At 30.8% G+C, this 14,959-nt stretch overlaps 1 protein-coding gene across 4 annotated transcripts in view; it reads right to left on the reverse strand.

Moving 5' to 3' along the window:
• Positions 1–12,787, reverse strand: part of LOC148603076 (parathyroid hormone/parathyroid hormone-related peptide receptor-like) — a 29,098-nt gene extending 16,311 nt beyond the window's left edge. The window contains exon 1 of one of the 4 annotated variants that reach the window (XM_088551963.1): positions 11,892–12,787. In XM_088551963.1, the coding sequence (XP_088408089.1) occupies positions 11,892–11,966 (75 nt within the window). In that variant the 5' untranslated portion in view covers positions 11,967–12,787. Of the gene's footprint in view, positions 1–1,401; positions 2,036–4,749; positions 4,824–11,543; positions 11,564–11,891 lie in introns of those variants that run through there. The other 3 variants (XM_088551965.1, XM_088551966.1, XM_088551964.1) reach the window with 3 other exon arrangements.
• Between the last annotated feature and the right edge of the window lie 2,172 nt (positions 12,788–14,959).

Raw genomic sequence — 14,959 nt, forward strand, 5'->3', positions numbered from 1 at the left:
TGTCAAAGCTAGCAGCGGCTATTCGACTTCTTAATGTGCCATCCTAGCCTGGCTATATTTAGGCATTTAATTTATTTACTTCAAGAAGGCAATGTCCAATTAGTGCATGGGTTTTATTAGTATCTTGCCCTAGCGACTTTTCTGACTATTTAATGCACTATTATTGCCTTACCTTGGAGACAGGGTTTTTGGACAAATATTTTAACTTAATTTTACCGTTTGACTATCTCTTTTGACCATTGCCAAGATTTAATCAGTTCGGTAATTTTGTTATTACCCTTTTTGCAGTAACACCTTAATCGTTGTTTGTTTTCAAAAAAGTAATATTGTATTATCAAGAATAAAATATTGAAATGTACTTTCAAACACGATAATGATTAAATAAGAGAATGTCTCTTGCACGCAGTGTTACTTCTTAATATACTTGTTATAGAAATTAACACGAGATGCGGGATGCAAGGTGATTTATCAAGTCCTATGGCAATTATTATTAGTCTTTGAGAAACCTATGTTTGATGGAGATCATTACAACTAAAACGATGTGTATTGCTAATCAATGTATACTTAAGAATTTTATGAGTTGCAGTGTTACTTTTTTTTTTACAAATTTGGGTTTCTCAAGTGTAACTCTGTAGTGTATATTGTATATTTTGTTTTTGTTATTTCTGGTTGTTTGTTGTGTGTGACAGTTTTCTCTCTCCGGACGTTACACTCGGATTACATTCTTTCGATCTCTGCTCGAATCTTGGTTCCCTTGATTATTATTATTATTTTCAACTATAAGTAATTTTAAAACGTTTTCTCCAACATATTTTTTTACAGATTAGAGTAACAATAATTACATGTAGTTATTCATCTTGCTGATATATTGTAGCATGTAATGTGCTGTACAAATTGATACAAACCTAATCGTAAAAACAAACAAACAAACAAATAAACAAAAGCATAATGAAAAATAAATAAGACATAAGAACATTCATCATTTTTTTAAATCTTGAACTACACTGACCGGTCAGTTTTATTAAACAACCATCAATCGTCTTTCCATATGCCTATTGTACTAAGAAATGTCTAAGTTAATTTTATCTAATTTTAAATATAATGTAATGTACAAGTCATCGAGTAATATCTTATATATTTCTTAGGTAGAAAAGTGTTTATTGCTTGATATACTTTTATGAAGTCTTACAGCAGTTTTTAAACGTATTTTTGAGAATGAAAATGTTTGGGTGCTAGATCATGGTTCCTACATATGTGACACCGGAAATGAAAGTACAACGGTATGTTAAAATCTTTCAACAAAATCATTTTAAGCATAAAAGATAATATAATCTGTTGTATTTGTTTCATCATTTGCGAAATGTTTAGAAGCCTTAACTTAAAACAAAATTACTTCCTTACATTTTTCGGCGAACAAATCCGAGTTGAAACCACTCCAAATATAACAGGTAATAAGAATAATTTCAACGTCATTTTTAAACACAAATATATACTTTAAATGCAGTTTAAAGGATACCACAATCTTTGCATAATCCTTAAGTTCACTTAACCACGTAAATTATCTTATGGACATGCTGTCCTGTGGTGTAGAATATATATCCCGAATGCGGAAAAAAATTATGCGTCTAGTTTTGTCCACTTCATTAATAAATATTGAGTACAGGTAATTAAATTTGTCAATAAACTGCCTTGTAAACATGTACAGAATTCGACTAAAAATCCTAAAGATTCGATATCATCTCGTAGAATGAATTAATTGGATTTATCCATGCGAAATCATAGTTAGAATGCTATCACGACAATTTATGTATTAATCAATATTATCCACATCTTTTCGAAGATCTTCCTATTCCTCACCTAATTCCTTCTAATTGACAAAAGTTATTTCCCTACTTAAACAAATAAATAGACGAAAGCAAAAATAATTTGATAATATCCCTTAATTGGCAAATTAGTCATTATTTGCAGTCTTTCATAAAACTTCAATTGATGAATGTTATCAATGTTTAAATTTGATAACTTTGAAACTTTGAATAGTATAACTTTCGTATTTCACATTCACTGTTGATATAGGTATAACGTCGATATGTTTTAATGTAAAATGTAGAATGTGCAACGTTAGAACAAGTGATTAGTTGAACATAGCAATTGGATAAAGTCAAGTCACCTTTTAATACATTACGTTTTTTTATAACCTTCCTTACATCTCTCCTCTTTTTCTATTGTTAAAATTCCCCTTCTTGTACCACTAAATACAAACTTGAAAATACCTTTTTTAAAGTATATCAATCGTTTTTTAAAGAGTTTTTAAAATGGATAGTTTTACGAGTGTTTTGTGCCTTAACACTTGTATTTCTACGACGGAAAGTTGTAAGTTAAATCAAACGCCTATAAAGCTCCTTAATGATATCGGTTAAAAAATACGCTTTTGCGTATTTTTTTCAACAAAAGTTATCCGACATCGTGCTATTTATATCTATCTTTCTCAACAAAATTGGGTTGGATTACCATCATATATATATAGGCTCAAGAAAGGTCAAGAAAAGGTCATTCCTAGTTTAACTGGGTAATTTTAGCTAATCTGCCTTTCAATTGAAGATAATTATTGAACGTATAGTCAATAATAGTTATAACTTGCTATAAATGCTTAATATTTAGAAGGAAAGAGTATACTATCTACATTTAAGTGAATTTGTGTTTTATTTAAACAGTTTGTTTTTTGTTAGTAAGTATAGCCTACTAGAGACGTCGAATCTTATTAATCATATATTTGTTTAATATAGTATCTGTATGATACATCATTTATACAATATAAAGTATGAAAAAGCAGAAATACCACACTGTCTAACTCATCTGTACAACAGAAATGACAAAATGATCTTAAACACATGGTGAACACGCGGTAAAAGTCATTCTTTAGAGACATAATGTTCTTTACATTTCAGCTTATTTATCTGATAATATTGGAATGTTGAAACATTCAATTTTCTATGTAAACTTTGTGAAATAATATATCAAAAAGGAAAGACTTTTCAATACGTGCAGCACGAAACATCTTGATGCTATACAAAATCAATTGTCCAATGAACTTGCTATATACTAAGCTACTTTAAGTTAAACTAGGAGACGATAAGTTGTAATTCTTCGAAAGCACCTTTTCACGATATTACCTTATTAAATAACCAACACAATTTAAATACGAACCGGTAACGGCCTAGAAAGTGACCTATGGTCTTTTGATAAGTAATACAATGGTTTTTAGGACAAATGAACTGTAACGTCTGGTTCTTTTGTTTTGTGTTATGTGCGTCTTGTTGCAATCTGTAGTGGCAGTCAGGGTTGGATACAGTTTAAAATAAGCATCAGATATATGTAATTCAATCAAATCATCCAACCAGTGTTACTAGTATAATAAAACAAAAGCACTTCATCTCATATACTTTTTGACAAAACAAAACAAAACAAAACAAACAAACAAACAGAAAACAAACAATATACAATCATCAATCATATAAACTTGCAAAATTTGGTATGCTGCTTATGATATTTATGAATAACCACTCATCAGCAGCATTAATATTAACTGCGCAGGAAGTTGAAGATCATAAAATATAGTTCTACTAAGGTATGTCAAAGTATCTACCATATTCAATACAAGGATTAAGCCTTAGTTTTTTATGTCATGTGAGATTTAATTACAAAAGCTGGAATAAGAGAGAATAAGCGTGGCTCGAAAATCACATGATGTTCTAAATCAGTTTAGTAACAGTGCTTTTAGAGTCTATATTGAAATTAATATGAAAATATTTTTATGACGCAAATCCCTTTCTGTAACTTTTATTACAAGCGCGTTGATTAATGTTTGCACGAAATTTTACATCGATGTATTCTTACATTTCGCTGTGAAATAAGACACTTTAAAGTCGTGAATGGTCATGCATTTATAACAGACTAATGAATCATACTGTAAATGACAACCGGCTTTTAAGCTTTTCGAAAAAAAAACAACGTTAATTCAGCAATATAAGTCCTCACGTTTTTTTTCTGCATCTAGAAGCTTAATAACAAGGTCATTTTAACTACTTAAGATAAAACTACTTGGACAATATATATGGTGGATAAAGATTAAAGTCATCAAGATCTTATTTACCGACATGGGTGTCCGCTTTGATTATGACCGACGACCTTTATACGGCACTAGATTTGACCTGAACGCCTGAGTTTACATCAGTAAAAATTTGGGGTGATGGATTTGTCTTCCTGTTTCGATGGTTTAGGTTTTGAGTACTTCTTGTATACAATTATTTTTTGGATTAGAATCTTGTTTGATTCGAATGCTGTTGATGAGAGGTAACTACGTGTGCAGCATATCGACCAGTGTAAAATATATAATTGATATTTGTATTTGTTTATAAGGTACGTATTTTTCACTTTTTGTGGGTCTTGTTTTATCTTTGTTAGCAATTGACTGGATGACGAAAGAAAGTACTGATAAGAGAAGGAATGGAATCCAATGATCCATACTGGACCAGCTCGACAATCTTGACTTTGCCGACGATCGTGCCATACTTTCACTCAAACAAAGCCACATGCAGGAAAAAAACATCAAAACAGCAAGAAACAGCTGCCAAGACCGGCATCAAAGTAAACAAGGGAAAAAACATTGGTAATGAAGATCATCACCAACGCCACCGATCGAGTAAAGCTAGATGGCGAAAATTTTGAAAAAAAGTAGGATAGGTCACTTACCTTGGCGGTAAAGTCAACACCATATGCAGTATAATTAAGAATATCAAAGAAAAAACAGCATTTAACCTCTTGAAAAATGTATGGAATGCCAGTGAGATCAGCAAAACACCAAAATCAAGATCTTCAACTCCAACGAAAAAGCTGTTCTTTTATAGTATCAGAAACCTGACGAACAACAGTAGCCTCAGACAATACTATCCAGTTACTCATCTGACAGAAAATGGTAATAATTCCCACATGTGTAACTGTAATTTAAGGTTATTGTTCGAGATTGCATCGAAAGGTTTTGGTAAACATCAACTTTGACAGGGTTGTTTACCAATTGAATGTAAGACAGTTTCTCCTCCCTATTTGTATTTGTTCCTTGTTTGTCTTCAAAAACAAATGACCATCATCAGAAAAAGAAGTTTTGACTAGAACAATATGCATATTAACGCTTCTATCGTTTTTTCTCAAATGAACTTTCAATGTCAAAGGCTTCTGGAACAGGGTTATGTTGATAACTTCAGAAATTTTAATGGTCGTCATCATGAACTCGTGGGTTGTTATGGTGTATCCATCTGCACCATGAAAACTGATTTATTCAAAGGGTCACTTTTATTTTCCTCGTTTGTCTACCACGCACTTGACTTTTTATTAGCAACTCGGCGGGTGTTTCTAGAAAAGCAGAGGACGCTTACCCTACCGATTCACCTGGTCCATGCTTCCATTTTTAGTGGAGTCTGAGTTGCTCATTTGCTTTTGATACTTTGTATGTATGATTTTAGTTACTTAATGTTCTTTGTTGTGTATGTCTGTTTTCCATAACTGGTCTTTGTCCCTGGATTACATTCAAATAGTGAAATCTGACACAATTAATCATATGCTTACTGTAATACCTATAGCATTCATAAAGATACAAGCACATCTAACAGTTTAAAAAAAAAAAAACAGATCCTATAAATATTTTCAGGATCAAAACAAAACCAACAGATAAATATATTGCGAATGTTTATAACAATTCTACGTTATCATTTTGTGTTATGTAGTAATATATTTTTATCTAGGTGATTTATTTGTCTTAAAGTTTTTTCAAATATCAAATAAATAGTTTATAGACTATTAAACAGCTTTTTGCTGTCTATAAATCATTAAAATAAAACATTATGTGATTCGTATGTCCAGGGGGCTCAGTTATTTATGACCGACATCATTAAACGTACACGGTATGACCGGCGAAAAAAGCTCTTGCTATTTTTCATTCCAAGTTAACACTACAGAGTGGTCATTTGCACATTATATATTGATGATATTGATAGATTGAAGCTCAATAAGTGTTATATGTTTAGCAACTGTGAAAAATTGTATAAAGATAATAAAACAGTGAACTTATCAGTTGAATAAAAGTTCGCAAATGAAAACGTTAACAAATAACAATGCTAGGATTAACAGGGTAAGTTTATAAGTGGCTTGGCCTGTAGAGGCCTATTATTTTAGCGATTGTATTATAATTTATTACATTGCTTGAAGGTATATCATCTCAACATATATAATTAATATACCCTTGCAATTTCTTGTGATTTTTTTAATAAATATTTAAAACCTCAATTTCAAACTAATGTTCACAGCATTCTGTGTGAAACCTGTTTATGAGCAGCATGCAAGAAATATGATAAACCATAGTATTAAATTACACACCCCTGTTATCAACATCCGTTACATTTTCAATTTGCAGATGATTACAATTAAACCCAAAATGTTACACATCATTGAACACATTCCAATTATCTTTTGCTGCAAGATAGACAGCTGTCAGCAGGAGTAGAATATAAATTAGAATATTTTTAGAAGTTTTATTTAATGGAAACCCTATATATTTTCAATATAATTTCAATGATTTCGGTTATTGAGTTGTTTGCAATTTATCTTAATAGAATACATATATAAAAAGAGTCCCAGGATATATGTATAAGGTGCGATAATAAGTGAAACAACTATAAGAAATCACAGATCATTTTAAAAATAAGATATTTTGATCTTGAAAAAGTGTGAACGACCAAATTACTGAACACTTACTCTAACCATAATCAGGTCAAGTCAAAAATAAATCTGACAAAATAGTGTGACCCATTACTCCCCTGATTCGAACATTATTAAATATACATGTAAATAGATAATTTGATTTATTTGGACATAAATGTTTTTACCGTTAACATATTAAAAAAATATTTTGAAATCTCCCATGCCTCCTCTCAATATTACATGATCGTCCCCATAGTGTTTAATTGCTTTTTTTAATCCCTCAGTGCATACCCTTAGGCAAACATAATGTTGTATAGTCTTCATTTATAAAAATATCAGAACTTTTGACATCATCCTGCCATCTTAGTTTGATAATCAAATACCATCTTCTGAAAACAATACATTTTGGAAATAACGCGTTTACAGAGCTACTAATTACACATTCTGAAATTAATTCTTGCACTGCGCAAACCATTGTAGAGCATCATGCATATTTCTTTAATTGCCCTTAAATGCGACGTCACAGTAAATATTCGGATATGCTGACAGACACAAATAACAAAACGGCAGTTTTACATACTCACTGACAATATATCGTTCAAATGAGTGACGTATATTATAAAACTAAATCAATTTTAATTAACCACTGTCTGACGTCTAATTCAGGAGCTTATTTTCTAAATCATATGCAATTATCAGTATTATTTTCAGATTAACTCTGTCTGTTTTCTTTCTGAAGTCATTACACGTTAAATCACTTGTCTGATGCATGCATTTAATGATTATGAAATATTTACATTTCCATCTATATATTCGAATAAACATATACTTTCTTGGTTTATATATTTTTTGTGTTTTTTTTTTGACAAGAAATGTTTACATACGGGTAAATGAACGATCACATAATTATTTAATATTAATTATTATTAGTAGTAATTATTTAGGTAGTTTTATTGGTGCAACTAGTATTTTCCTTGTGATAAATAAGCCTTTCGAACTCATTATGCAGAAAGCGTCTTACTTGAATGTACTTTTTACAATTCTAACAAACTCAGAATAAAACACGTGATAAAATGCTCCCTGATCGTAGTCGGCTAAAAGAGGGTTCTAAAAAAACAGAATCAGAATACACGCCTATCTTGGAAAACACCCAGCAGATTGGACGTGATTTCTGGACAAGGGAAAGACACTTAGTTTATCGGTGCTGTCACTAATAAATATCCTTAGTACATGTATGTGTGTATCAGTCCTTGTAAGTCCCAATTCAATTAATATCCAGGCACTGACTCTCCGTACGAGTTTATAAAAGGTACCGAAAATCCGTCAATCAAACGTTGCTTCTTCAGCTAACGTTCCCAATGTCTTATGTATCATATAGTGTTTTCCGTTTATAGATCTGCTTTTTGGAACAGTTGTACCAAACCAAAAATATACAGGTACAGCGAAATAGTTGCCTCTATCTACTCAAACAACATAAAAGCAAACTGAGAGTGAGAACAAAACAAAGAAAGACATACAGAGGCCAGAAATTCAAGACCTTGCACAGGTGCAAGAAATGTGGTGGGCTGAAAATACTTTTGGCACAACTCTCCACCTTTTTGATTTGTCAACTGTGTTAAAATATGTATAAAAGTGTGAAGTTTCGTTAAAATCCGTATTAATAATTTAAAAGCAATTTCGTTAGTCAACAATTTCATTATAAGACAACAGAAAACAATCTGCCTGTTCGGGCTATATCTATTTAGTTTAAAATATGTGTCACTGAGTTTCAAAGTAATTATATAAAAATAAATGGTCTTAAAGATTTCTTTCCACTTGCGATTTGCTAGAGATTTGAACGGAAGTCAGAAAATTGGTTATTGTTATCACGGCAATTAATTTGTCAATATCGCCCTTACTATCCGTAACACCAATAAGTTGTCAGGAAATATCTCACTTATTACGTAATTACAACAATTTGAAAAACAAATTATTTCAAAGAGGTTTCTTTTTTCAACCTATGAACAAGACAAATGCAATGTTTTTAATGTTTTGAATTTATTTCTACCTAGTCACAATCCTATAGAAAAACCCGCATTTCACTAAATGGAGGAATAACAAACGAATGTAAGCCAAAACTTATGAACCAAAATAATGAGAAAATGTAATTGTAAGACGCATATGAGATGCCCAACTGCGAATAAAATTATTCATCTCTTCAAAGTATGGCGTTTATTTTCTTTTGATTGAATGACCTTGACCTGTAAAACTGCCTTTAGTAGCTAACTGCATACTTATAAGTTCGAATTTGTAACGTGGTTAAATATAATTTTAGGTTTCGTAATAAATAAAAGTTTAATATAGCAAAATATCAACTCCGGTTACATGTATTTAATTTCAAAATTATATTAAACGCCCCTGGGGGAGTTTGTTAATTATGACGTTGAAATTTAACAAACTTGGGTAGTTTGTTGTAATGTCGAAATTAAACATTGCGAGTTTTGTGATATTCAAGCGTCACGTTACATTTTTCCCAATGAATCTTCAGGAAAATTTGGCTGTTTGACATTATATATCTGTCATTTCAGAAATTCTAGGAATCGTCCGTCCTTGACGTCACCTGTTGTTTTTGGAGACAAACTGTAAGAAACGTCACAACGTCGCTTTCAACCAATCAGATTTGGTTACAAAAAATAGTTAGTAATGCAAGGTAGGTTAAGCATTATTCTTTTTAAATGTCATGCAGGTAGGGATTTATCACATAGATATACTCCTTTACTATCCCAAGTGATGATTGTTTTAATTTCTGAAACATGTTTATATTAAGAAAATGAGAGATTGATATATGAAATTGAGAACAAAGTCCAGAAGGACATTTTCAGGTACTTTTTCATTGTAGATTCTTGCTTAATTTTACAACCAATATCTCCTAAACTTTTTCGCACACTTTCAGTCTTGAAAACTGTGTCTTTTAATCCTTCTGAAAAGTTTTAAGTCAAAATATTTTTGTCAAAGAGAAGAATCATGCTACCTCTAACTGTACGTAATTTTTAGGCGGAATTTTGTTCTTAAATCTTTGTGTATTTAGGTCAGATAAATGTTCTATTCCCAGTGTTTACAATTTGAAAGCTTGAACATAATTTCATAGTGGACAAATCTTCTCAATTTTATAGATTATAATGTATAATTGGGACCAAAGAACAAATTTAGATCAATGAAAAGCTGAAATGTTCTATTGTTTGTCAGAATTTACAATTTCATAGGTACAATGCCTCTTACAAGAAAATTATGTGAAAACCTTTTTTTTTTGTTCGAGTTTAAAAGCAAACGTTTTAACGTACAACAAAATTTGATTATTGGTTTTAAGCTATACACATTTGCCATACAATGTACTATTATCAACAAAGAAGTGTAAGTTTATTTTAAATTTTTACTGACATTTAAGTACTTAATGAAAAATGACATTGATGGAGTACTCATTCATTGTATGCAAAATCTATCTGAACTGAACTGAATCCATTTTAGACAGTAGGGTTTTATCAGTTAATATACGCATTCGGTTTAAACAAGTTTCCCTATTTGAAAAAGACTATTATTTGCTACCTGCATCAATGGATTTGCTAAGAAATTTTTCAATAGAATAGTAGAAAAATATTCATTTTGGAAACATTTTAATGAAATTTAAACTGAATTTGCCAAGATGATATGGGAAGTTCTGTCTTTTTTCCTTGATTCTGATAGTGCAAATAGTCAACTTACGCTATCGAAATGATGTTTTTTTTCATACCATGTGTCATCCACTGCCTGATTCTAACAGAGACTGATATGAATGGTCAATACAACGTGTCTTGTATATTCAGATTCCAACTTATTCAGTATCCGTTAAAACAGGCTTCACAATAGTTCATGCATTTAAAAAAGTAGACCTAGGGTAAGGGACACATCTCTTACAAGTCTTTGGGACGTATTTGCTTTAAGCATTTTACATCAATCTCATGTAAATATCAAAGTAATTTGGATTGATTTTGCTCTGTTTCAAACGGAAGCTTGATAGGTTTTGGTGAAATTGAATATGGTGCAAATCACAGATTTCAAAAGGTACGTCCCTTACCCTAGGCTTATATCCTTAAATGTGTTTATATTGACATGCTTATAAAAAATTACATCTGAATTAAGTGACCACGAGAATCATTCATCATTCAGTTGATTCACATTTGTTAGTAGCGAATATTATGTTTCAATAATTCTCAAGCTGGTTTCCTTAGAATACTGTGAATTTTGATGATATTTGATTGTGTACGTTATATACGTGATCAATATCACCTGTTATATTTCATAGTTAATAAAGCTTATTTACTTTTGTTGCTTGTATGTATTATTTTAGTTACTTTATGTTCTTTGTTTTGTATGTCTGTTTTCCATATCTGGTCTTTGTCCCTGGATTACATTCTTTTGATTACCACTAGAACCTGGGTTCTCTTGATTACTCTAATACAATGACTTGAGCATTTCTTCCTAATCACAAAAGTTTTTAAACTTTATATTGAGGTTCCTAAGCAGATGACTTCATTGTTGTAGCATGAGTTAATGCTTATTCTATTTCAGAATTATTTAATTTACCAATGGGTGTTAAAGGACAAAGGGTTTGTTCCCTGGTATCCTCATTGCTTACCCCGGACAATGTTAATATATAACAGTATGATTTTTTGAATCTTACTATTCGAGAAATAAGAACACAGAGATCCCCCTTTGTCATGGTTATATAACCTATATTGTTCTGAAATATTTACTCAGTTATCAGCACTTAAATTTACCTGATTTCAGAATAGATTGTATACCCAACCATTTCAAGTCAACAAATGAGTCTTTATCCAAATCATAGACACTTATATAGAAGTATTTCAGTATTGTATGGATAACTAATTTGAATATATTGTGACCTCTATATTGAATATATAATCGACAAATATCTCTATATGCATATAAGATTAATCAAATCTGATAATATGTCCAGAAATAACTATCCACGCAACAATATTGTTATTTATTTACTTATTTATTCGTTTATTTATATATTATCGTGTTGGGTAGCCTCAATGGGACGGAACAAAGTAGAAAAAATAGCTATATGAAGGGATGACAAAACTTATAATCTAACTTACCGTATCAGATGCACACAAATCTGCTGAAGCTGCAACCAAGAAACCTGACAAAATTATCAGATTCGGTAGAAACATTCTCAGATTCACTAAAATCCCCAAAAAAGAAGAGAAAAAAACTAAGTTGTTTTTTTTTATATTTCCAATGCAGCTGAAACTGTACAAATCAAGTTTCGATCCATCTGAATTTGATTGTTAATTTACCAAGAGAAAGCCAATATTTTTTAACTTACAAATTATAAGTGATTCCTTCGATCAAAATAAAAACTAGTTCGTAATATTGTACATTCTTCGGAATATCTTTTGAACGCATATTGTATATAGATATCAATGTTTTCGTAACCGATCCTTGCATTCCTTGTATCTATATTATAGCGTAATAGAAAAAAATATTAGAAATAAATAATAAAAAGATTCTAATAAATGGAAATGGCTATAACTCAAATGTCGATGTTTCCAAATGTATCCTTGGTTTCTCTAATTTGCTCAGAAAGTTCAATTAGATTGTTGAAGGCATGGTATCCATCGTTCTATGAATATCATATCAACAGGTTTATTCTTTATCAAAGACAGTTATAAATCCACTATGTAAGAAATAACGTGTAAATCCAATAGTTGCAAAATTAACAACGGTTAAATCTATAGAAAACTGTTACTGTGTTTATATGAAATAAAAAAAAATAATATTTGAATGATCCAATCGTTGAAAAAATACTGATTAGTTTAAAAGGTGATCCAATAATTGTCCTGTAACGATAACATTTCAAATTAATAATAAAACACTCGTGTCCCATTCAGAAACCAAACAGGTTACCGTGTTACCCCATGAGTGTCACTTGAATACATCAAGAGGGCTCATTAAGTCCAGGATACTATTATAAACCGATACTTGTCACTTGTATGAAATGTAGAACTGCTTTATTTAACGCAAATTAATGTTATCAAATAAATCTACCTCATGGGGTTCGTACATAATTACCACGGTTGTAAATTGAATCTTTTTCCTCTTTGAATGAGATAGTATTAATCTAAATGTAGATAATAAGTTTGTTATTGATATGGTATTAGCATTTTCTGTTTAACTAAATCTTATAGCTGTTCCGTTATCCCATTGACAACTTTTATTGCATAAAGTTCAATCGCATAGAACTCTGTCGTTAAATTCTTGACCTGCTGAATTTCTGAAATATATCTTATTTTTTTATTTCATTTTTTGTAATTCAACCCTATTTTTAATACTTGATTTGTAGATTTGTAAGATTTTGCTTTATTACTCACTACTATTGCTATGATGCTCTCCATGTAAAAATTAGGCTGGTCCTATGATATGTGTGGCACAGGGTAAATTGCACATGTTTTGTTCAAATGTAATGTATATACCACATGTATGCCAAAAATTCGTTTGAATCGACTATTGACGGCTCAAAAATGATTTTAAAGTTCCCTAATAAAGCATCTAAATTTTGTTCCAATTAAAAAGTTATCTCCCTTTTTCAATGAATTTCAAGGCTTTCTATGTAACTTATTCTCTTTTATCGTTGCAGTTAATCAACAAAATTAAACTTTGAGAAATGATTCATATATGATATAAGTGGATGGAAATATTTTAAAACAGGTGCCACCCATTGCATGGGCTTTATGGGTTTTTTCATTGACTCATTCTTAAATATATACAAACGATTGTACTTATTTACTCGCTACTGCTGTTAATCATTACGTACCAGTCTTTGTAAGAATCGTGCATTTTTAATTTCTCAAATACACCTCAAAAAGGTAACACGTTTTATTTATTTTTATTAAGTTGTTTATGGTCTTTATAATGAAATGTAAAATCAGTCCAGCGTGTCTGTTCTTTGAATTAAAAAAAAGATTCCATTGTATTTCAGTGTCTTTTATTTTACAGAGTTAACTTCCTTAATTAAGAACTCTTTATTACATGCTTTAAAATTGATATCTCCTTAGACCAGGTTCGCATGAAAAGCCACATGCTAATTTCTGTGTAATATAACATTTTCAACAAAATATAAAAATATAAACATATTTAGGCTTCCCAATCATGACTCAAAATTTGCGTGATTCTTACTTTGAATAGTATCTAAATATGAAACCTGCATTTGCAATGTAGTACACCAGTGTATATGTATATGCAAGGTGAAAATTGTCCAATCCTTGAAAAAGGAAGACACGGTGAAGGCAAACCTTAACAACAAAATGTTTAATCAATATGAATTAAACAAGTATTATCGTTAAAAATAAAGATAGCCTACCCAGTAAATTGTGTTCCTGTTGCTTATAATTTTCTACATTACAATAAGGAAATAACACATGGCACACAATTTTGATTTTCGATACAGATTTTGTCGAACGCCACTAAATATACGTTATCAGTATTTGGCTGATCGGGAAACCGAATTGCGATCAGATGGGAATTAAAGCTTCTTAATGGACTGCGTCGGAAAAAATTCAACTTAAATGTAATAAAATGTGTTACATGAAGGAGGTAGACATAGGGTAAGGGACACAACTCATGAAATCAGTGATATGTTTGTATCATATTCAATTTCACTAAAGCCTTTCAAGCTTTCATTCGAAGCAGAATAAAATAAATCCAAGTTAATTAGATGCTTACATTAGATAAATGTAAAATGCTGAATACAAGCATTCCAACGATTTTTAACAGTTGTGTCCCTTACTCTAGATCTAACTCCTTATGTAATATGAAACGTTAAATACGAAAGTGTTATAACATTTATAACAATAACGTTTTTACAGCGAAAATATGCATTAGCCATTACTGGTTATTGACACTTTTATTTTGTAATATGAACTTCCTGTCATTACTTGCACATTTAGCTTGTTTGCATATTAAGTCCATTTTTCTACAGAAAAAAAAAGTTTCTTAAAATTTGGCGAGGTTAGGTTTTTTAAGTAATAACTATTATATTTTTCCGTCTATGAAGAAATAAGATATGGTGCACACTACATAGCCTGCGTATCAGGTTATTTTAAAGTGTGCACCGCCAGCATTGAATTGAATTCAAATAGTCCGAAGAAATATAACAGTCATTCCT

The sequence above is a fragment of the Perna viridis genome, chromosome 11 (assembly GCF_037379345.1).
Source record: "Perna viridis isolate PV_CMFRI_1.1 ecotype Kerala chromosome 11, ASM3737934v1, whole genome shotgun sequence".
Taxonomy (NCBI): Eukaryota; Metazoa; Mollusca; class Bivalvia; order Mytilida; family Mytilidae; genus Perna; species Perna viridis.